The following is a 21936-nucleotide window of genomic DNA, read 5'->3' as shown; positions in this document are numbered from 1 at the left end:
TACTTTGGCCGACAGCGTCAAGTCGAATATCATGCTCTTCTCATTCAATCGCGACACAGACACTTCCACTCATGACATCGCGACTCCGCGGCACTTCGATTGGCGTGCTCACTGTCGCAATAATTCCAAGGATTTTCATTTGAGAGCGATCTGACCGAAACTCGTCTATATCCCATCCGCACAATGGCGGCCGACCGCAGCAAAATCAGCAAACGCCTGACAGATTTACCCAGCGAGATCCTTCGAGCAATCTTCAAGGAAGCATTCCGAGACTTTCGTGTGGCCTGCGGTGTCGGAAGACAATCCGGCGCGATAATGATTGCACTGCCTCCATCATTGATTGTCTCACATACCTACTTTGCAGAAGCCAAAGACGCCCTCCTCCAGCATGCAACGATTGAGGTCGGCTCCATTTCTGCGTCGATGCATCCCCTTGCACCCACTATTCCTGTCTCGCCAGATTTCGGACTAGTTCAGTACCTTATTGCTTCTTCTCATCCGACTGGCATGAATTGCGAGGCTCTCAAAGCCGCTATCCAGGCGACACCCAGGTTACAGATGCTGGTCGTAGATGCAGCGAGCGCAATGTTTCCACGCAACACGGACCCACTCAACTGGCAATTCAATGACACAGCCGGAGCTGCCAATAATAGAGGTCGAATTGTCACTGGTAAGCTCAGCCCTGAAGCCGACAACCACATTAAGGCGATTTTCGAGCGTCTGCTTGACGTGTCGGTTGGCCTCGGACCTCACGGGCCAATGCTTGACGGCGATCTCCTTGTATCCGGACCGCATATCGAAGGTCAGACCGCGGCCGCGCTGAAGACTTGGTTGGCACGGAACAGAGGTTTCGAACTCTGTATAGAAATGTCTGTCGTCACGCCGGGATTGCCTGCAGGGCTGAAATGTCAACTGTGGGTAAGTACAAGTTTCTCAGGCGCTCGTTGCTGCATTACAGTGGCCTATCATCGCTGACTCTGACACAAATAGATCGCGACTTTCAGTACGCGCACACACGTGCTCACGATTAGAGCAGGAAAGGACAATTATATCGAATCCAGTCCGGATACTTGTCATAAGGTGTCCATGGATCCATCGATGCTCGATCGAGCTGTCAACAAGCTCATGGGCCGAACGCATTCGCACGAGACAATTAATGTCTAGGTAGTGGAGGATGGATCAGCATGGTCATAGACACTCAATTGTCCAACCCTGAAGGTAGAAAGAAAGGGAGGAGCGGGAATATCAGCACAAATTCTAGATCGATGTTGTACATGTGTAATAACAGGAGCCAACGGTGCTCAGAACCTACTGCCAAGAGCTGCAGGCCGCGTAACAACATTGAACCCTGGAATGGAGAGCGGGGCCTGGGGCCGGACAGCCGCCAAAAGATTTCCTCAAATTCCCGTCTCCTTCGATGCCTGGCATCGCCAATCATCATACCATCTAATTCAAGTTGTTCCTTCATGCAGTTGTAAGCACAGAGGATCTTGCTGCGTGCAGCTACCGATGCTGCACACCAAGACACTGCGGTATGCAAGATGACCCTACCCGTAATCGCAGTCGAGAACAATGTCTACGCTCCGAGCATCACGTGCTCTCGGGCGAGACCTGCTTATAAGGTAAGCAACCACGTCGCGGCCTTCCTTGCACGTAAGAGCCTGGTAAGCAACGTCGTCAGATCCATTCCCATATAATGCACTCACGAGCATCGGTGTCGTGCATATTCAACGTTTAGAGCCTGTACACAACATCATGTCACCCGCACCAATTGCGCAGCCGGCCAGCGTGCTCCCCAAGAACCTGTGGAACGAAAAGGGTGAATTGCAACGGCCAGCGTCCATCTTCCGCAACTTCATTTCCAGCGATCCGAAATCACAGTTTCCCGCAGAAGCTGGGCGCTACCATCTATATGTCTCATATGCGTGTCCCTGGGCACATCGGACGTTGATCGTACGGAAGCTGAAAGGCCTCGAGGACATCATTCCATTCACTTCCGTCATGTTTCACATGGACATCAAAGGCGAGACACCAGACGAGACGGGCTGGAAGTTTGCCACGACCGAAACGGCAGAGCCAGATCTTGAAGTGACGCCTGATCCACTTCACCCAGACTTCCGGCGCGTACGACAGTTATACTATCTCGCAGACCCGAACTACTCAGGTCGCTTCACTGTGCCGGTACTGTGGGACAAGAAGCAGAACACGATTGTCAGCAATGAATCGAGTGAGATCATTCGTATGCTTAACACCGAATTCAATGGTCTTCTGCCTGAGAAGTACGCCAACGTCGATATCTACCCGGAGCATCTGCGAAGCCAAATCGACGATGTGAACCCATGGCACTACGATGATATCAACAACGGAGTCTACAAATGCGGTCTGGGTCAGACCCAGTTCGCTTACCACGGCGCAGTCACAAAGCTATTCGACAGCCTAGACCGTGTCGAAGCACAGCTTTCTCAGAACGCCGAGAAGGGCTCTGGTCCGTACTACTTTGGCGATGTACTTACGGAGGTCGATGTACGTTTGTATGTGACACTCGTGCGCTTTGATCCAGTGTATGTCAGTCTATTCAAGACGAACAAGAAGATGATTCGGTATGATCTGCCTCATGTGCACGAGTATATGAGGAGGTTGTACTGGGAGGATCTGGCGTTCAAGGAGACAACTATCATGCACCATATCAAGGGCCATTACTTTGAGAGCTTGACCATGATCAATCCGAGTGGTGTGGTGCCTGAAGGGCCACTGCCACATATCCTACCTTTACAGGTTTGAATATGTTATAAAAAAAATAAATAATCACGAACCAGAAGTGCTCTGGAGATATCTGGTCCCAGTGCCTCGTGAAAGGGAACTGCTTCGGATACGTCTGGTGTCTGTGCCTCGTAGGCTCAAAAGTAGGAAGTACAAGTAGTACGGCGGGAGGCTTCACACGTTCTTGGCAGAAAGACAGTCGAAGAACCCAGCTTCGTAAGCTCAACTCACCTCAAGTACTCACCTACACTCGTCAAACAGCTTGTACGTATTACAGACACAGAATGTGAGCTCGTCTAGGTAAGAATTTGACGCCAGCAGTAACATCAGCTCTGTCGCTCAGAAGTCGCACCGCGGCGATCGATAAAAATTTTCCGGTCCGCTCGTTCAGTAGGTCACTGCGAAGATGTCGAGATCGGAACAGGGCCTATCTTGGCGGGGCTCATATTTCACATGTTCTAACCACGTCTGAACACTAATACTATCATCTGCTCTACTGACAAATCGAGATCCCACGATCTCATGGCGCGGAGAGTCATTGATAAACGGCTCGCACGGCGCTTTCACGATCAAGGTTCCTGATGATCAACAGCAGGAGTGATTCGTATACAGCACAACAGATTTGAAGCTCTCCAGATTTGAAGCAGTACTGCGAACACGAACAGCCAGTCTGCCTCGAAGAGCGACTTTGCTGTCATGGCCCGCGTCGTGGATGAAGTCGACAACAGTACCTCCTCAGCTGCTAGCACCGCAATCCTGATCCCACCACCACAAGAGCAGCCTCTCGAGCTCTCCGATATCAACCACATACCAGCACCAGCCCTTTCCTCCTTCCAAACCCATTTTCCTCCATCAGTCCTCAATTTCCCAACGCCAACATTCGCAACTTCCGCGCTAGGCACCACCGCCATCTACTCCCTCCCACCACAGGCCCCCTACGCAGGCACGACCATTCCATCGTCCAGCATCAACGCAAGGCGAGTCCTGCTTATCCACGGAGTCAACACGCCAGCCGTAGGCTCTGTCCTGCCCCTCGCCCGCGCAATCCAGCTCCAGGTCCCAAGCACCCATATCGTCATGTACGACCTCTGGGGTCACGGCCTCAGCTCTACGCCGCTCGTCGCTCACACGCCCGAAATGTTCGGCATGCAGATCGAGAGCGTCCTCCAGCACGTCGGGTGGTGCTCGACCTCAACTCCAGGCCCAGCAGCCACAGCCTCATCCCCTTCAGAACCCAACAAGATCGACATCATCGGCTACTCCCTAGGCTGCACCCTGCTCGCCCAACTCCTCACCACTCCACAACCAACCCACCCGTCCCTAACCCCCACAGCAATCAACACCATAACCCTAATCGCCCCCTCCGGCCTCCTCCCCCCATCCTGGTTCCCCCTATCCCTCGAAACCGCCATCCAGCCTCCCTCCCCAACCCTCTCCCCAACAACAGCACAAACCCACGAAGCCCGCGCACAGCACGCCGCACTCGCCTGGCTCGAAGGCCCCAACTACCTCGAAGAAGCCCAAGCCGCCGACCACAACCCCACGATCTGGACCACAGACCACCTCGCAGCTAAGGACTGGACTGCGCGTCTGGCAAAGGCGATGAAGCACTGGGAGGTGGTTCACCATACAGGCTATCCTGCGAGTGTGTTGAGTATTGTGCGGCATGCGGGGATTCGGGATCAGGAAGGTGCGTTCAGAGGGGTTGCTGCGCTTGGTAGGAGGGGTGTACCGGGCCAGAAGGGGTTGGGAGGGCGAGGAGGAGGTGGGGATAAGGTGAGGGTACAAGCCATCCTCGGCGGCCTGGACGATGTGGTGAGTGAGGCGAAGATGCGGAAGTGTGGGTTTGGGGTCGCAGATGCGGCGGGCAATGTAATGGTGCCGTTGGTCGTGGTTGCTGGAGCGGATCACGGGTTGCCGCGCGACAGGAGGGAGTGGATTGAGCGTGTTGCGGAGGAGATTGTTGGCTTCTGGGGCAGCTAAGTCGTGACTCATGTAGGATGTTCGGCAACGGCGAGCGCGTTGACGTCGCCCTCGAAAAGAGCGCAGGGGCTCACTCCGGGCGTCCAGTTACCAGGCATGCTAGCTCAACAGACTACCGTATTGCCTTGTTGGTTATCCTTCGGCGCTGCTGCGTGGCTGGCCGCTCCTGGAACGAGGTTTTCAGAAAGGTCGAGCACCCCGTGGCGCTTACCGGCAGCGTCATATCGGTCGAACTGTCGCATCGTTTGTGGACTGAATCTCAGGCCGTCACGGCGGCGGCCCAGTAGATGCTGTTGTCAGCTTATCTTGTGGCTGATTGATGCCATCGAGTGACTGTGGTTATTTGGCTTCTCCTTTCACGACGATCGGTCAAGTGGCGACACCCATAAGTACAAATTGTAGATTAGCGGATGCTTCATGCCCTTACCCGTACGCCATTGTACGTGAAGGCGACACCAGGGAGGGAGGTAACACCTGTGGGAACTGCCGCGCCATCCTCACGAGCATTTCGAGTGTCGCCTTGCAGTAAATCGGTCCCAGAGCGCTTCTTATCCATCTGTTCTCCAGCAGCAGCAACGGTCCACCATTTCATTATCAACGCCAAGTCGCCGTCACGATCCTGTCCGCCGACAGCGTGCCCAGCTCGGACCAGCGGTGGATTATACCTCGCGGAGTCAAACTCTTCCTCTTGCAAATGCTTCGTTGGTTCACACCATCGCCACGTACTCACATCAGCGCGTGTGTCCAGATCGACCCAGATTGCTTCCCGCTGTACGATCAAGACCCGACGCATTTCCTCAGTTCGCCCCTGCGATTGCCATGTGGCTGGCTGTGCCCGTCTGTCCAGATCAGACCAAGCCGTGATTGTCGGCTCGACGACCTTCGACACGTCTTCGTAGCTACTGCGACTCGTGACGACGCGACACCAGATTCTCGCTTTGCGGGTAGGATCGTGCATGAAAGTCAGCAACCACTTGTGGGTGAGGTTACGGATGAACTCCCGCGAGGAATGTAGTTTGACAACCAGTCGTGGTAACTAAGTCTTGACCCCAGGTATATGACCTTGGGCCTGGGCCGCGCTCGATAGAATAGGTCTGGAGAGCGACCGAGGGCGTTGCGACAGACGCCAATAGCTTTGAGATTGGGTAGCTGAGTGAGAAGCGCGTGGCTGCCGAACCGGGAGGGGAAGTTGACGGTTGTGATGGATGTGGCGTTGAGGAGTGGCGGTAGGGTTTCCAAGTGTTCGATGAAAGGGACACGGAAAGCCAGGAGCTTAGGCAACGTCCATAGTATAGCGAGGCTTTCTTCTCGGAGTTGCCGATTGACGAGTGGGAGTGTTGCCAGGGTCTTCTGGCTGAGAGGCGTGTATGGGCCGACCCTGCTTGAGCTCGAGCGGGTGTTAGTCGCCTTCTCGATACTTAATGCGAAGTCATTGAGCACATAGGTCAGGATCTGCGAGCGGATCTCGTAAGGCAGACCTAGAAGGATATTCATGTCTGCTGGTGAGGGAAGTCGTATGATGGCAAGCAGTCTTTAGCGATGGAGTGGGTGTTGATGCGGGCTTTCTGACGTTCCACGTTGGACTCGAGCTCTGGGTAGAAGCAGGACAGAGGACACTGTTGTAGGAAGGCAGCGCGGTGATGCCTGCCTTCCAAGGCTAATGACCGGTCCAATGACCCCTGTCTCTGCCAAGGTTGCCCCGCCCAGACTTGCTCCGTTACCAACAAGGCATCAACCAAAAGAACCCGTCAGGTGGGGTGCGAGTCGCACGAGAGTTCAGATTAACTTTATCAACACGGAACACTGCGCGATGAGGTCTACGAAGATTGCATTCTTAGTTGCAGGCTCAACCAGTGCAGTCCTCGCTTCTCAATACACCCCATCACCAAGGAAGAAATATGACGCATCCCGTCCCCACCCTCCTTACTCTGCCGTTCGAGATACGCAGCCACATCCTCACCTACACACTCCAGGACTTCGCTCTCAGCATCGACAAACTCGAACCCAGGCACAACCCTTCTCCTTCTCTCAAATTGAGCCTGTACACCCGCCTCAGCCAACAGACTCTCCTGACAGGCGCTCCACTCACCAACCATCAACTTCGGACAGAATGCCTCGCTATCCTGCGCCGCATGCCCAAGACCCTTTTTCTTCGGGTACTGTCAATCGACCATCTCGAGATTTTGGCCCCCTTAGTACCCCACGCGGAGACGATAAGGACAGTGATCTTTCCGACTCGCTGCGGGAGCGTAGAGCTTCTGCAAAGATTGCCCAACCTGTGCGCTATCGGGGTCTGTCGGAATGTGTTGGGGCACAGTCCGGACCTGATCTATCATCGTCGCAGGCGACGCGGCCAGGCCGGCGGAGTGGGACCGAGGATGGCAAAGGATGAAGACGCTGCGGACCGGGCCTGGCTCATGACGTATGCTGCTTCGGCTGACTTCACGAGCAATTTGTATGGTCAATGGCTTCTCCATTTTGTCGACGACCCCAAGCGCAAAGCGAAAGTATGGTGTCGTGTCGTGATGACCAGCAGCGCCATCAAGGGACTTGTACTGCCTCCAGGTGATGCTTCAGAGAGACACACGCAGATAATACACGTGGACAAGAAGCAGGCGGTGTGGATGGATTGGGACAAACACGCGGATCCTGCGACGTGGCGATGGTGTGTACCGACGACGCATATGCGGGAAAGAAGATTGCTGCCGCGGATTACCTTCCCCCGCTGGCTCGCGGTGATGGTCCGGCCAATGAGGATCTGGACACGATCATTGAGTGGTGGTCTGTGGGTGCGCATGAAAGATGCATTGGGGTTGACTCGAAGCTTGCAGGTGGTTCAGACGACAGCGTCATGTGTGACGCTAGATCTTCTTCTTATTCTTCTGCTTAGGTTCCTTACACAGGGCATGTACGGCAGTCATGCTCTTGACATCGGAGAGGACAGCTTCGAAGCTAATGAGGCTATACACCACGTGGGCAGCTTTGATTCTGGTTCTCTAATTTCCTGTCCTTGGACGAGGATCTGCATCTGCGCTTGCGTCACGCCTGAAAATGGTCACCCCCGATTTTTATCCCAGGGCGAGTTCGACTTCCCTACGAGCTGTCTCGCATCCCTCCGCAATTGCTACAAGTCCACCACTCCTGTTCCATGAAGTTTCCGCATCGTCCACAGCTCCACCCTATTGGCTTCGCTGCCTGCTTTTGTGTTGCCAGATCGTCGAAGCGTTTGTGGTTGGCATAAGCATTTTGACGAGGAAGTAGCGCACTCGGAGTTGATGAAGTGGTGTTCTTGGTCGGTCGTGTAGTATGCGGCACAGGCGGAGGATTCGAAGGAAGAGAGGCAGATATGTGTGCTGGACGCTCTACGCCACAGGCATCGCAAGTTAGATATTGCAAGGGATTCACCAGGGTACAGATTTCGCAGGTCCATGTTATGGGCTCGGGTTCTGGCTCTGGCTTTCGAAGTGGAGGTTTTGAAGAATTTGTCCTGCCGGTCAACAATGGTGGTGGGATTGGACTGTGCGTATTCGATCGCGATGATGGTGTTGTCGATAGGGAAGATGAAGAGGACTGCTTAAGTCGCTTGATCTGTTGTTCGATCTTCCGTTGCTCCTCTACAAGCTTCTTTGACGGCTCTGGTGGGAGCGCTTTAGATCCGGCAGGATTTTCTTGGCTTGGTGCGATGTACAAGTCGCCGAGCTGCTGCTTCTCGTCTTCTTGTATCAGGTCGATGTAGGCCTGCATCAGCGTGGCTTCGTCTTCGTCCTCTTGATCCACTTGTGTCCGTTCGACATTCTTGTTCAGACTGACGTCGTGGGCGATCTCTCGGCCCTTGGCGGTATTGCTGGCACATCCTCGTTCAATTTGCTGTCGTCGCTGTGCAGCTGCAGCAATGATCTGCCTCGGGTCTTGACCACGCATGATGCCTGTACCACCAAGTCGCTGTCCACTATTCGTCGTCAGGGTCTTCCGACGCTCGGCCGCAGCCCGCGCTTGGCGGCGTGCTTCTGACAGCGGTATTCGTCGACCGCCAAGCCTGTTGCCATTGCTGAGGAAGCCTTCGCCAGTATAGCCTTTCATGACAAGTGCTTGGTGTGCTCATCCCGCAGCTTGTCCCACAGTGCGTGGAAATGCTGGTCATGAGGACCATGGACATTGTGGGCAAGTTCGTGCAGCATGGTATCGGTGACCTGCTCGATGGGCAGGAACTGGGTATCATCGCCGGCATGTCGGAGTCGTAAGCAGATCTTCTGTCCTGCATTGATGTTGAGACCCAGAAGGTTGTTCTCTGGAGGGTAGAATTCGGCCAGTGTTCCGACGCGCCAATTTCGTTGTCGCATAAGTGGTTTGACCAAAGAGGCGATTTTCCGAAGTGTCTGCAGGGCTTCTGCGGCGCGTCGCTTGTCTGCGAGATGCTCGAAGTTGTTGACGAGCGGTTCCAGCTCGGTAGAGACGGCTCGAGACATCTTGACGGGCCTAGTGACAGTCCAACAAAACCTGTGAAGAAAGGTACTGGCTGGGATTCGCCACGGGCACGCGAATATATTCGCTCAACAAGGGCTCGTGTTTGGTTCTCAAACTCTCAGTATATCGATGTAATTGACACTGTCTGCGACTTGGACACCATCATAGCCTCTGCAAGAGCAGCTCGGTATCGTGTAGAAGATTCCAGATGTTGCTTATTTCTCAATCATGGGCAGGTACGTAAACATTTGTTGCTTCTGGTTGCCTCGTTTAGCGCGCAGCTGCTGTCTCCTGCACCTCGGCTAAGGTGTATGTTTTGGGAACTTCACTGCCTGTGCGCAACCCACCTCGCATCATCGTCCGACGTCCGTGTCACCCTTCAAGGCCTGTAGAGTCTTGTACATCCACGCCCTATACAATTGGCGAGATGACGAGCGACGATCAGCAGTTCTTGGACCTGGTGAGTACCGCATGCCGCCTGCATACGCCCTTCTAATGACGACAGTTGGCCTCCATTCCCCAAGACGTCGCCACTTATGGCGGGCGCATTGCCGAGCATATCGACCGCTATACCAACTCGATTGCATCAGACATTCGCGATGCACTTCACAATAGCTCATGGATCCCCGACAGCATCCGGCCGCCACAATCGGTGAGAAATTATCTCAGTGCAGCCCGACCGCCACCCCCACAGACGTTCTCAGAGAAGAGCATTGCCTGGGTCTCGAACAATCGTACAAGCATAGCCGTCTTCGTGGCATTCGCGTCGACTACATACTACCTTGCACAGCGCCAACGGAAAGCGCATGCGAGGAAGCGGCGAGCCAAGAAGCTGCCCAACGGGGCAAAGAAGGAGATCATCGTTCTGGTCTGCTCGACCTTCCACGACCCGCTCACACGGTCGCTTGCGCTAGATCTGGAGAGACGCGGGTATGTCGTGTACGTCACAGTCTCGTCCACGGAGGAGGACAGTCTGATCCAGCAGGAGTCTAAGGCTGATCTGCGACCGCTATGGATGGACCTGACTTCGACTGTGCCTAATCCGGCAGTCGATACCCATCCGAATCTGGAGCCGATCAAGGAGCTTCTCACTCAGCATCAGCCGCAAGCCTCGTCCGGTCGAGCAGGACCAGGATCGAGCATGGGCAATATGACGCTAGCTGGCATCGTTGTCTTCCCAGGCTGCAGCGGGTATCCCGTCGGCCCGCTGGCCACTCTTCCACCCACAGACATCATCGACACGCTGAATACACGATTACTCTCGCCGCTACTTTCCATTCAGCAGTTCTTGCCCCTACTCAGCACTCATAGCACCGATCCATTGTCACCATCAAGTATCGTCATCGCCTACCCCTCGATCCCCGCCTCTCTAACACCACCACGCCAAACTCCCGAATCAATCATAACGACCTCCCTCAGCACCATGGCGACATCTCTCCGCCGCGAACTAGCCGCCATGCGCGCAAATACCACCGTACACGAGCTCAAACTCGGCAACTTCGACTTAGCCACCATCTCCCAGCACACAAGTACCAACAACCGTTCCCCGATCAGAAACCAGAATCGAAACGCCTCCACATCACCACTCCTCAATCCAGCAAACTCCCAACTCACCCATCAGCCCTCAGCATGGCACTCTTCCCAACGCGCCGCCTTCCAGCGAAGTCAGCATCAATCTCCGTCGTCCTCCTCGCCTTCAAAGCGCCTCTTCCTGCGCGGCTCGTCAGCTCGAGAACTACATAACGCCGTCTTCGACGCGCTCGCGCCACCGCAGAACTACAAGGCTTTCGGTCGATGGGACTGGACCTTCAAAAAGACTAGCTCCACTACTTTCGTCGGCAGCGGCGCCAGGACGTATCATCTCATCGGCAACTGGGTTCCGCAGGGCTTCGTCGGGATGTTGTTGACAATACGGGAGCGACGGAAAGCTGCGAATGAATGGCAAAATCTCGGCGCGGTCAGAAGGAAGCAGCAGCAGGATGCGCTCAGTGCTGCAGAAGCGGGCAATAGCTTGAATGGCCTGCGTACTGAAAGTCCAGCCGGCGAGTATGGTATGGGCAGTGACATCGGTGTAATTGAGAGCGGAATCTGGGAGAAGGTGTAGATCATTTCGAGGCACGTTCTGGCAGAAGTATGCACTGTCGACGGCGCCAGAAGGCAGGCAGACGAGCAGAGCTTCATGGGGGCTGGGCCAGTCTGGCGTGCCTGGCTAAACTCTCTGCTTATCTATCATAAATTCATCATCACCCTACCATTCAAATCAGTGTCCTGCTTTCTTGCTTCTCCGGCACTGAAGGAAAATCCGAGCTGGTGCGGTCCTGGCTTCCTTTCCAAGTGCCATGAGGCATTCACCGGACATCCGCTATCGAGACATCCACCAAGGAAGGCACGCGTTACATGTGGCCAATAATGTGTCCAATAATTCTTCTTCAAGTCCAAATTGCCACGGACTCCAGCCACCTTCTTCGAAAGGCGATGTTTTGCGTGCGCCTCCATTCGAGGGGCGGTCCCCTCTGTCGTGGGTAATAAGCAAGACATCGTGTGCTCTGTCGATGCAAATGTACGTGCCTACTGCCGCCGCATTCATTGTGAAGACGTACCGCAAGCCGTTGTGCCACCACGCCACCATCGATGTCGGCATGATCTGTTGCAGCCACAGTCTTGGGTCCAAAGTCCATAAATCCGAAAGAGGCTCATGATCATACTCCGGTAGCGTATCTGGACGCCGGCACTTCTCCACCACGAAGGCTAGCTTGGCCTCAAAGACGCTTTGACCCCTTGCCCATTCGCTGCTGTTGCGAACAACATGCTCGTATGAGCACTGCAACGAACATGATTTTGACACTTTCATGAAGGTGTCTGTCGCGCATGGAGGCGCCGTTGTGTACACAATTGCCCAATCATTTGCATCAAACCGACCGACGCTGACATAGACTCGTCGTCCTCCTGGTGGCAGAATCGAAATCTGATCGACTGGAACGAGCATTTCCTCAGTACCAACGGCAAACACCCTCAAGCTCCGTTCAACATGGAGGCCGTAGCTGTCAAAAGGAAGACGAACGTCGCATGTGAAGCCGATGCTTTCTGAATTTTCATTTAAGCATTCTTTGCTGCCAAAGTTCAATGGTACGAGACCTTCGATCATAGATGAGAGCTTTGAGAGTGTTCCCCATGCCCTAGTTCCGTTTTCCTCTGCCACGCTTTCTGCGACGGTCACGCCGATGTCATCTGACACGTTGTTCGCGTATTTCAGCAGGATTTCCATCAAAGGCACGCTGTAGTCGATTCGAATTCGATGGGCCTCTTCTCGCGACATCATCGCGAGCATGCCGTATATCCGATCTCGCGGATCATGACACCGGGATCTCGAGAAATCGCGGGTCAGCGCGGCCAGATCGAGAGGACTAGCTAGATACCTGTGACGCAGGTTGAGAAGGGTGTACACATGTCGTGATGCGGAGGTGTCTTCGGGTGCCAGCAGTTCTTTTCCACCACGCCAACACTTGAGGAACAATTCAAAGGTTCGGCGGCCCATCTGGGTGTGGCCGCACAGGAAATTCACTTTTTGGGCCAGCGTGAGCTCCTGTACGATCCACAGTCTATATATCAATCAGTACTGGTCTGTCATGCACTGGGACCCGCACCTCTGCCAGTACTCGCGCTGCACTATGTCGCGCAGCTGGCCTCTCAACTCAGTCATTTTGTATGCCTTCCACGGTTGTAGGCAAGCAAGAGACCCGTCAGTCTTCTCGCAGTTGTCGTGCCTCAGGATGAAGTGCTCAGCAGACCTGAACCAGGCCTCGGACTCAGGTGTTGCAAGCCCAAGCCAAGCATATACACCAGTGGCAGACCTGTAGATATCGCCCATCATGGCGACCTGAGAACTCTTCTCGCGAGCATCACTCTGATTGATACAAACGGCATCACACCAAATCCTGATCGCCGCCAGACCCTTATCCCCATGCTCGTTGCGCAGTTGTTTGGTCAGCGCCTCAAGGAACTGGGCGAGGTTCTCCCGAACTTGGAACGGGCGATCGTTCACGTGGATTGTCTGCATGTTCTCCGGCGTGCCCCATGCATACGACAGTGCGTAGAAGGATGGGGCTTCATCGAGACGAGCTTTGTGTAGGCCGAATCGCAGATCAGCTACGTTGCTTTGGGCTGAAGGAGAAGGCGGATATCGAATGTCGAGAAGCCGTATCTCTCTCCTGTAGGCAATCAGACTCTCATAGCTGGCGGGCAAAGAAGCGACGCTGTGTGCCATGGGGCCATGTCAATAGTAATGACTCTGACAATAGCTTGCGTCACTTGTCGTTATGTCGAAGCAGTGGAACAAGCCATTGCCGTACGATCTCGATGGCATTGTCCTTAATGCGCAGGTCATTTGCGAAGGTGTTCAATCAGGATTCGAACGCGAAATAGCAGAGGAGCAGTCGCGGTTGCCTCGAGGCGCTATTTCATTAAGTGAAATTCACGCTGTGCAGGCAGGGAGCGATGCCCGACGACTGGTAGGATGGCAGTCACTACCTTGCGAAACAAGTCAGTGCTGATTGGCTGCCTTGGAAAGAACGACCTGCGGGAACTTTGGCACTTCCAAAAGACCGCCTTGGCACGACCAGGGTTGGAGAATGAGGAATGCCATCCACCTCTGAAGCCGGCAACAATGGGTATGCGGATGGACGAACAAGTCCACAGAAAGGTTGACAGCTCACCTCCAGAAAACCTACGTTCTTTTCAAGGCACCACGAATCCCAACTCCTCCCTGTTATCATCCGTGATCCTTCCCCACTCAAGCAGCAGCCTGAAAAAGTACACCTCCATATCCTCTTTCCTTAGCACTTTATTAGCCCAAGCTCTCCCCTCAAGAGCTATCGCTTCCGCCTGCTTTTCTCTTCCAGCCCACTTGATACTCCTGCCATCAGGCAGCGTGCCATCAACACCCGCAAAGTACGCCAACGTGCTCCAGAAGCTATGCAGCCGGATATCTTGCGGCACGAAATGTTTCCATGCCGTTAAGCGACTGTCATACCATTCTCGGAAGAGCGCGCTCTTGAATGGGAGAGAGCGTGATTGCAGGAAGGGCAGGAAGCGGCCAGAGAAGCCTGCGCCGTCCAGGTCGAAGAGGTATTTGTATGCCCAGTGTGCTTGAAAATCGGTGCCGCTGGTGGGTGCGAACTCTGCTTCTTGATCTGTGCAGTCGAAGAGTCCTTCCCCACCGCATCGGGCTATGTTGTTGACGATGTGGATGTCTGTTTCGAGGCCTAGATTGGGGACGAGATCGCCTGGTACGCGAACATACTCCCATTGATTTTCGCTCTGCGGGTGTGGCAGTAGGATCATAGCTTCGTCATGGGGATGACTGGTGGCGTTATTGGCCAAATGGACGAGTCGCTGTCTGACCATGCCTCGCCATTCGCCGTCGCCACCGGAAATGCCCTCCGAAGTTGCTCCTCTCCAGAACACTGCATTCTTCTTCTGCCGAAAAGGTACGTCAGGATACGCGGGCTTGTAGTTGTCCTCTCCTGGCTTGCCCTGCTCTTTCATCGACGGGTCGTACTTGACCTTGTCCATGTAATTCCAGGCGCTCGGATAAAGTATGTCGTTGTAGCCATGGGCCTTTGATTGGGAAAACACAGGCATTAGCATGCCTGCAGGCTTGAAAGCTGCAGGCGACGTGTAGAAGCCATGCAGGTGCGCCATATCTGGCTGATGGCACATGTCGGCGGCAAGAGACCAGTTCGACACGAATTGTCCCAGCGAATGAGGAGCAACGCAGCTAGTGCAAAGGCTTGCCTTCGATCCGATCAACGCACGATCTCTTCGCGATACTGACGATGGTGGGCAGCCAATCACTCCCCAGTCCCGGAAGCTGTCTTTGCGCGAAACCACCTCAAAATTGCGCGTCTCCTGTTCTACAGCTTCTGGAAGCCATTCCGCAGTCCTGTTCTCAGACCACGACAGCCGTCCGGAGAGCGCTTTTTGCGCACCGCTGCTTCTCATCTGCTCCAGCTTCTCATGGGAAAGTGCTACACGTGGCTCGTCGTTGATGTTGAATACCAGGTCCATGTCAGGGAGGAAAGCCGCGAAGCTGTTAATTAGGGCCTCCACGCCTTCGACCATCCACCTGTGAGTCGGAATGACATTATCTTGTACGCGAGCAGTGCCATTGCGGATGCTGATTCCAGCGGCCTCGTTCCACTGATTTGATGCAATCTCCCAGGTTGATTGTCGGATCTGAGCAGGTGTCAGATCGAAGAAAGGCAGCAGATCTTCGTTGATCTGATCGTATTCGTCAATGATCAGGCATTTCTTGTTGGTGGCGAACTTGTACCAGAGATCGAAGCCTGGAGGAGGACTGCGGTGATATCTCTGCTGGTACTGCACGACGGCATCTCTGAGAGTTCTCTGCTGCAGCGAAACGTTGACATAAGCCTCGTGCTGGAGATTGCCCGCTTCAATGAGACTGTCGATGGGATGCACACTGATGGCAGAGCTCTTGAGCATCACCAGAAGGACGACCAACGCAGCGAAAAGTGCAAGGAGTCTGTCGAAGGATCGGCCAAGAGTGGGCTGATCTATAAACCACTGTACCCTGCGGAAGGACATCCAGCCGCTGCAAAGCACTAGGACGCCACATATAGGGGCGGCCTTCGGGACAGGAGGGAACGCGTCGGTTGATGTCCATAGAAATGGCAGTGCCAGCTGCCCCGTGATAAGCACCACGAACTTCATGCTCGTTTCTATTGGTCCAAAGAATACAGTCTGCAAGCGTTAGTAGCGAGCAACTGGTAAGTAGTTGATCACTTACACAGTGCAAAGAAGTGACGACCAGCACGGAAAACACAATCGCTTGAATGACGATTGACGCCCACATGGATACCGAGCTCGCATCCAACAGAAGCACGTAGTAACGATGTCGATGCGCTAGACCATAGACAGCTGTACCAATACCAATCCATGCCACCACCACGCCGACCATTGCACGACTCAGGAAGTGGGCAGTCTCAACAGCTGTTGTATTGTTTGGACGCCCTCGTGGCAGCTGCTCCCAGATCACGGCTGAGATGACGGCATCCATGAAGAGACCTGAAAGTTGAGATGCAGGCACAGTCAGCTGTTCACCTGTGACAATCGGACAAATGAAGGTCGAATTGAGACCCCACCACGACGTGAGGAGTAGCTGACATCCCAGACACACACTGGCCACCGGAAGGATGTATCGAAAGCGCGATCGTCTGCCCCAAAGGCGCGTTGCCCGCATGAGCAGGTTGCTAATAGCTGTAGCATCCTGCGGCGTACTTCTCTGGAAGCGTAGACCATCGTATATCGCAAGCAACAAAGGTAGCCATACCTCTACTGATGGCACGGTGCACTCGGGTGATTTTGTGATCCGCCTGAGGGTCTCGATGCGACATGACAATGCAATGACGGCCAGGACCAGCAGTATCGGTCTTCTAGTGCCATTAAGTGTCTCTTGAGTGGCAGACGGCGGTACTCCTCGCTTCTCGTCGCTATCTTCTTTCACGTGTGGCAACAAACTCGGGGACGCGCCATTCTGGGACGGCTTGGACAGCAGGGTCGGGAACGCTCTGCTCGCGTAGACGAGGCAGCATGAGCATACTGCGAGCGAGAGGACTGCGGTATGGACCGGCCGGTCTAGCAGGTCGCGTTGTCAGCATGGCAGCGTAGAAAGGGCTAGAGATGTCTTACGGTACGCAATCGCATGATCTGTCGAGTACGCCAGCCAAAGGAGACATGCTGGCGACAACCTGTGCGCAATCAGCGACTGTCAAGTGAAGTGCTGTGAGACCCGGCAGAACGTAACGTACCACGCACAGATCAGGTCAAACCGCCCCATTCTCGTATTCGGCGTTCGCTAATCGATCTCATCGCTTGGTCTGACGTGACGATTGGGCGACAGCCACAGCGTCTTCTGTCGAATTTACAAGATACCGATGTCTTACTGAGCTATGTCGTCCTTTCCAAAGCCACGCTAGCAACGAACACAGCGCAAGCGGCAGGTACGACTTATCGGCTTCCTTTTCCGCAGCTGCTATGCCGTCTGCCAACATTCTCAAGGAAGTGGAGTCCAACATGCCTTCCCGTCCCGCTAGAACCTTAATCTTATCTTTGCCGAGCATGAGCGAACGACGATCTTACCAGCACTGTTGCGCCTTCTTATTGCCTGTTTCTTGTCCTTGGACCAGAGCCTCGTCGGTATGAGCACGCAATGCAAGTAGCAGAGATGTCTCGGATGAAGCTGGGGGCGTCAGTCTTTTGCCGTATACATCAAAAGATGCAAAGTCTGCACATGGTAGGCGGGCGGCTTCACCAGTCACGTGCTGATACTGACCTGTTCGCACTGGCCTCACATCCAACAATAAATGGATATGGTTGCGAGACGGTAAGTCATGACTACATATCATACGTCAATTTTGCGTCCTTGGGGGGAAACGCTTCTTTTGAATGGCGTATCCGATCGACCAAGCTATATTTATGAATATCAGTACAATCATCATGCTCTCAGATTTGGGATCCGCAGGGTTGCTCGCTACACGAGATCGCCCGGAAGACGCAGTCCTCGCCCGTACGCTAGTTCGTGAGATACGCCGTGATTCACACCGGGAACGCGCCGATGGTGCGATCAACGCAAGTCTCCACCATTGTCGTCATTCGGAGCTGCCGCCTCGTGCAAGGACATATTTGTTCAGGATGTCCCATCATTCCACGCTTCCACATCAGGCGCGATGAACTCATTGTTCGAACCGCTTGGAAATTGAACAGGCACAGACGAGGTCTCCGCCTGTGTCAGTTGCGCAAATTCGGCGTCCCAGTCCCAGTTGGGTGGTAGAGTGACATCCGTCAACTCGCGAAGATCAAAGTCCGCCAGTTCGAGCCCTGAACGATTGGCACTCTCCAAGTTGGCATGATCAGGAAGCTCACTGAAGGGGTCTTTATCGACCATGTCGGGTATCGGCAATTGCGGAGGGGCGGGCTCATTCGTAGTTGATGGCGACCGAGCGTCTGCCAAGCTGCTACGGGAACCCTCGCTATGGGTCAGACCTGGCATCGTCCTCGCGAGGTCGGAAGACCCTTGAGACGTAGCTGCGTTCGCCTCTAGGAGGGGGCAACTGGGGTTCTGCAAGGTCATCGCACGATCACTCACATCGCCGATGGCAGAATCGTCGGTGACAACACTGGGATGCGGTTTCGGCGGGTTTGCTGAGGTCGAAGACGTGCCAGTAGCATCGCCCACCCCTGAGGCTAGGGCTCCCCTGCTCAAATTGTTTCGTGCGAGTTGTTGCAGAAACAAAGGGATAGCGTTCTGCTGTATCTCTTCCACGAGCCTCACCATATCAGCTAGAGGCAGCTCGAAATTCAAGCCAAGAGCACGCTGGGCTGCAGACACCAAGTCTGGAAGCACAGGTTGCACGTCATGAACGAAGCGATTGATGTACTCTGCTGTTGGACCTTCGTAGTAGGGTGATACTGGTCTTTGTTCTGCTGCGCCAGGAAATAACGCGTGGTATATACGATACCAATACTGGACAGGGTCAGTTCCGGGCGAGTTCTTGCCTCGCAGTCCTAGCTCCTCGACGAGGTCCGGTCCGATGCGCTCGCGAAACAGCCGTGGCTCGAGTGTTTCGCAAACGGGCTGTCGTCTTGAGTGCTCTATAGCTTCTAACTGTGACTCAAAAGACTCACAGCACCGAAAGCAGTAGTGTTGCGGGGTGTAGTGGTTCCGTTTAAGGTGCTGCTTGAGGTAGGCGATGTTGACAAAATTGCAAGTGGCGCAGCCGTGGTAAGACGGATCAGGAGAGTCGGGGCCGAACAGTAAGGTGTTGAACTTGTTGAATGGACAGGCTAGGTTACGGTATGCAGCGAGCCTGGCAGGAGGCTCATCTGATCCTTGCTTGGGCCGCTTCTTGCCGCCATTGCCTCCAGGGTCGACAGTGTCGTCGCCGTCCTCATCGCTGCGTGTGTTTCGCTTATGATTCAAGTTCGCCGCTGACGAGGTCTCCGCGACTTGTTTCGCCGAGTGGCCAGACCCTTTGCCCTTGTTATTTGACGCAGCGCACTTTACGTATGCACTCACAAGAACAGTGCTGCAAGCATGGACAAATCGAATATGAACAACGTCATGCTGGTCTTCGCTGTCAGCAGAGATCGTCGATCCAGACGGCGCAGGGCCTGAATCCACCTCATCCATGGGCACAATTGCTTTCTTGAATTTGGCCTCAGCACGGATATTCCTCAGATCCTGACCTAAAACTGGAAAATCCGGCATGTTCTCTCGAATGTCCCGCCAGTCTGTCGTCACTGTTCGCTCGGGCCCCACGACTACGTCGTACGAGCTGAGGTCTGAGACCTCAAAAACTGCTGGAGTAGCCATATGAGGATGCGTTGACTCCTCAACAAGGCTGCCGCGGTCGCTATTGTCCTCTCTTTTGGCCCTAATCTTTGTGCTCGCCTGCGTGTCTGTGCGAGCACTCTGCCGGCTGATTGAGCGGGTTGGACTATCAGCAGTCATTTCGTCGTTCAGCTTGTGTTGCGTGACGTCGGTGCTGTCGGTCGGGCTGGACATGCGGTCTCGGGATTTGCGTCGTCGCTTCTTGTTCTTGCTCTTCCTTTCGCCTTCGTCACGAGTGATAGCCCTGACTGGCCGATCCAGCGGGGTATACCCAGCCAGGCCAGCGTTGGTGAGCTCGAGAGGCGCTGGGCCATCCGTTGGTTCGGGGTGGTCGTGAAATAGTGACTCGGATGTTGCTAACAGTCTTTCAGCTTCATATCCTTGGTATGGCTTGCTTGAATTGAAGATAGCATGCGATTTGGGCAAGTCCGAAGGTGACAGGGGATCAGCGTTCGTGTGGCTCGAAAACGAAGGCGATCGTGTCTGACGGAGTTGCTGCCTCGGGAAAGCTGCAATTGTATTGTGCAAATCGTCATCATCGTAATATGTCCTTCTGCCATCATCGCGATATGTCCTTCTGTCTCCGTCATCGTAGTAATATGTCCTTCTGCCACCATCGTGACGTGTCCTTCTGCCGCCGTACTCTCTGAGCTGGTCTTCCTCATCTGCCGCCAGTTGTCGTCTCCTAACCTGCTCTGCCCACATGGCAACTGTAACACGACTCAACTCCTGGTCTGATCTATCAAATCTCGCAAACGATTCTCGGGTCCTGCTGTACGAACTTGCGACGTCCGAGATAGAGGATGTGCCGTCCGTCAATGACGGCGTATACCCGGATGGCTGTGGGGAGGGCCATCTCGGGTATTCCGGGTCTGATACAGGCGGTCGATGAGGGAGAGCGAATCCTGATGGTGTCAGCGGAGACGTATTTGAGTCGTCCATTTCATCGTACGAGGTCGCCATGGATTCAAAGTAGGCCTGTTGTGGGTGATCAGGATCAAATGGCGGTTCACGTGAGCCGGGAACATACAGACCGGGGTCTGGTTGGTGTTGGCCATGATCACTCAGTGGTCTCCCGGTCTTGTGGAATAGCGGCGCGTCGTCGAAAGGATCACGGAGGTCAAGGTTGTCATTGGATCTAGACCCCTTCTCTTTCTTGGATTGTGCAGTTGGCTTTGCCTTCTTCGCCGCTGTATATTTTCCGTCGATGGCAACATCGAAGAGGTCCCCTGAGCTGTCACGAAGCTTTGAAGATTGCTTGGGCGCTGGAAGAACCCGCGCCAGGATGACGTCCATACTTTTGCACTCAACCTTACCTGTCTTCCGGCTGATTTTGAGCGAGTTGATATAGACAGGCTCCCACCTATAGTCGCCCTTCTCGTCAGTATTGGCGTCTTCAATCAGCTTTTCAAGTTGTGATGCGCGCAATGATCCCATTCGCTTTGTCTCGCCGAGGATAGTAGCGGGCCCCTTTCTCGCCATTCTCTCGATTTCCTTTTGCGGAGCCGGGATCTTTCGTCGATATGCCGTTCCCCAGTCGTCCTCGACCTTCTCGAGCCGCCAGTAGACATACTGATCTTTGACCCCGACCGATGGCCGGCTTGACCCTGATCTTCGCCTAGCGTCAATGAGATTGAGGCCGGACAATCTCTGCTCCATCGCAGGCCGGACCTCTGGGATATCGTCGTAGCGAGGTTCGAATGGCAAGACTCCGCCGCTCTGGTTATTGACAGGCCCACTGGTCGAGTTATCGCCGCGCATGTTGTGCATCAGCTGCTTTTGGCCGATGGTTTCCAGGTCAGACGTGATCTCGTTGCTTGGCGTAGACGTCGGATGAGCTGCTGTCGCCATGGTGGACCTGTGCGGACAGACAGCGCTGCGACACCCAGGCTAACTTTCGACAGTCGGCGTGAAGGACATGGAGAGCTCCCCGTAGCGCTCTGTCGAGGACGTTCATGTCTGAAAGTGTCTGATGGGCTATCAGGCGCGAGCGTCGATCGAGTCACCATGGTGAACTCGGGCCTCGTATTCCAGGCCTCGGAAAAACATTGCTCCTGCGATCCTGCATTAGCGGCCTTGGACCTGCACGTCGCGTCAACGAATCACCGCCTTTAGCCTCGAGGTGTCGCTCTTCATGGGAGATTGATCCTTGAAATGAAGTCACAGCGTGACGTACGAGAACGCCTCTGCCATATGAGCACGCGCCTGATACTGAGTTGTCTGTATACGCCAGAGATGTCTCTTTGAACCTGGCGCAAATGTCTTTGAGGCCAAGCAAATCGCTGGGGCGTCTCCGGCTTCGCAGGTCGTCAGCTCAC

The 21936-nt window shown here is 54.4% G+C and overlaps 9 protein-coding genes across 9 annotated transcripts; 4 read left to right on the top strand and 5 right to left on the bottom strand.

Moving 5' to 3' along the window:
• Positions 1-183: 183 nt before the first annotated feature.
• AB675_7267 (uncharacterized protein) lies at positions 184-1164 on the top strand (the record flags this gene model as incomplete). The annotated part of the gene is made up of 2 exons (XM_018147622.1): positions 184-918; positions 991-1164. 2 exons carry the CDS (start codon positions 184-186, stop codon positions 1162-1164), a joined length of 909 nt encoding a protein of 302 aa, XP_017996198.1.
• Positions 1165-1755: 591 nt separating this feature from the next.
• On the top strand, positions 1756-2781 carry AB675_7266 (Glutathione S-transferase omega-like 2; the record flags this gene model as incomplete). The annotated part of the gene is made up of 1 exon (XM_018147621.1): positions 1756-2781. The coding sequence occupies one exon, from the start codon at positions 1756-1758 to the stop codon at positions 2779-2781; it is 1026 nt and encodes a 341-aa protein (XP_017996311.1).
• A 675-nt stretch (positions 2782-3456) lies between these two features.
• AB675_7265 (uncharacterized protein) lies at positions 3457-4743 on the top strand (the record flags this gene model as incomplete). The annotated part of the gene is made up of 1 exon (XM_018147620.1): positions 3457-4743. The coding sequence occupies one exon, from the start codon at positions 3457-3459 to the stop codon at positions 4741-4743; it is 1287 nt and encodes a 428-aa protein (XP_017996291.1).
• Positions 4744-5158: 415 nt separating this feature from the next.
• Positions 5159-6237, bottom strand: AB675_7264 (uncharacterized protein; the record flags this gene model as incomplete). Its single annotated transcript, XM_018147619.1, has 2 exons — positions 5159-5740; positions 5806-6237. The coding sequence occupies 2 exons, from the start codon at positions 6235-6237 to the stop codon at positions 5159-5161; spliced, it is 1014 nt and encodes a 337-aa protein (XP_017996275.1).
• A 1599-nt stretch (positions 6238-7836) lies between these two features.
• AB675_7263 (DNA-dependent metalloprotease WSS1) lies at positions 7837-9209 on the bottom strand (the record flags this gene model as incomplete). Its single annotated transcript, XM_018147618.1, has 2 exons — positions 7837-8831; positions 8891-9209. 2 exons carry the CDS (start codon positions 9207-9209, stop codon positions 7837-7839), a joined length of 1314 nt encoding a protein of 437 aa, XP_017996238.1.
• A 425-nt stretch (positions 9210-9634) lies between these two features.
• On the top strand, positions 9635-11311 carry AB675_7262 (uncharacterized protein; the record flags this gene model as incomplete). The annotated part of the gene is made up of 2 exons (XM_018147617.1): positions 9635-9667; positions 9713-11311. 2 exons carry the CDS (start codon positions 9635-9637, stop codon positions 11309-11311), a joined length of 1632 nt encoding a protein of 543 aa, XP_017996246.1.
• A 258-nt stretch (positions 11312-11569) lies between these two features.
• AB675_7261 (uncharacterized protein) lies at positions 11570-13471 on the bottom strand (the record flags this gene model as incomplete). The annotated part of the gene is made up of 2 exons (XM_018147616.1): positions 11570-12806; positions 12852-13471. 2 exons carry the CDS (start codon positions 13469-13471, stop codon positions 11570-11572), a joined length of 1857 nt encoding a protein of 618 aa, XP_017996221.1.
• A 470-nt stretch (positions 13472-13941) lies between these two features.
• On the bottom strand, positions 13942-17065 carry AB675_7260 (Beta-1,2-xylosyltransferase 1; the record flags this gene model as incomplete). Its single annotated transcript, XM_018147615.1, has 4 exons — positions 13942-15969; positions 16016-16863; positions 16918-16976; positions 17037-17065. The coding sequence occupies 4 exons, from the start codon at positions 17063-17065 to the stop codon at positions 13942-13944; spliced, it is 2964 nt and encodes a 987-aa protein (XP_017996230.1).
• Positions 17066-17914: 849 nt separating this feature from the next.
• AB675_7259 (uncharacterized protein) lies at positions 17915-21469 on the bottom strand (the record flags this gene model as incomplete). The annotated part of the gene is made up of 1 exon (XM_018147613.1): positions 17915-21469. One exon carries the CDS (start codon positions 21467-21469, stop codon positions 17915-17917), a length of 3555 nt encoding a protein of 1184 aa, XP_017996292.1.
• Between the last annotated feature and the right edge of the window lie 467 nt (positions 21470-21936).

The sequence above is a fragment of the Cyphellophora attinorum genome (genome assembly GCF_001299255.1).
Source record: "Cyphellophora attinorum strain CBS 131958 chromosome Unknown Contig32, whole genome shotgun sequence".
Lineage (NCBI taxonomy): Eukaryota > Fungi > Ascomycota > Eurotiomycetes > Chaetothyriales > Cyphellophoraceae > Cyphellophora > Cyphellophora attinorum.
Note: the sequence above shows the minus strand (reverse complement) of the source record. Positions and strands in the feature narration are given on the sequence as shown.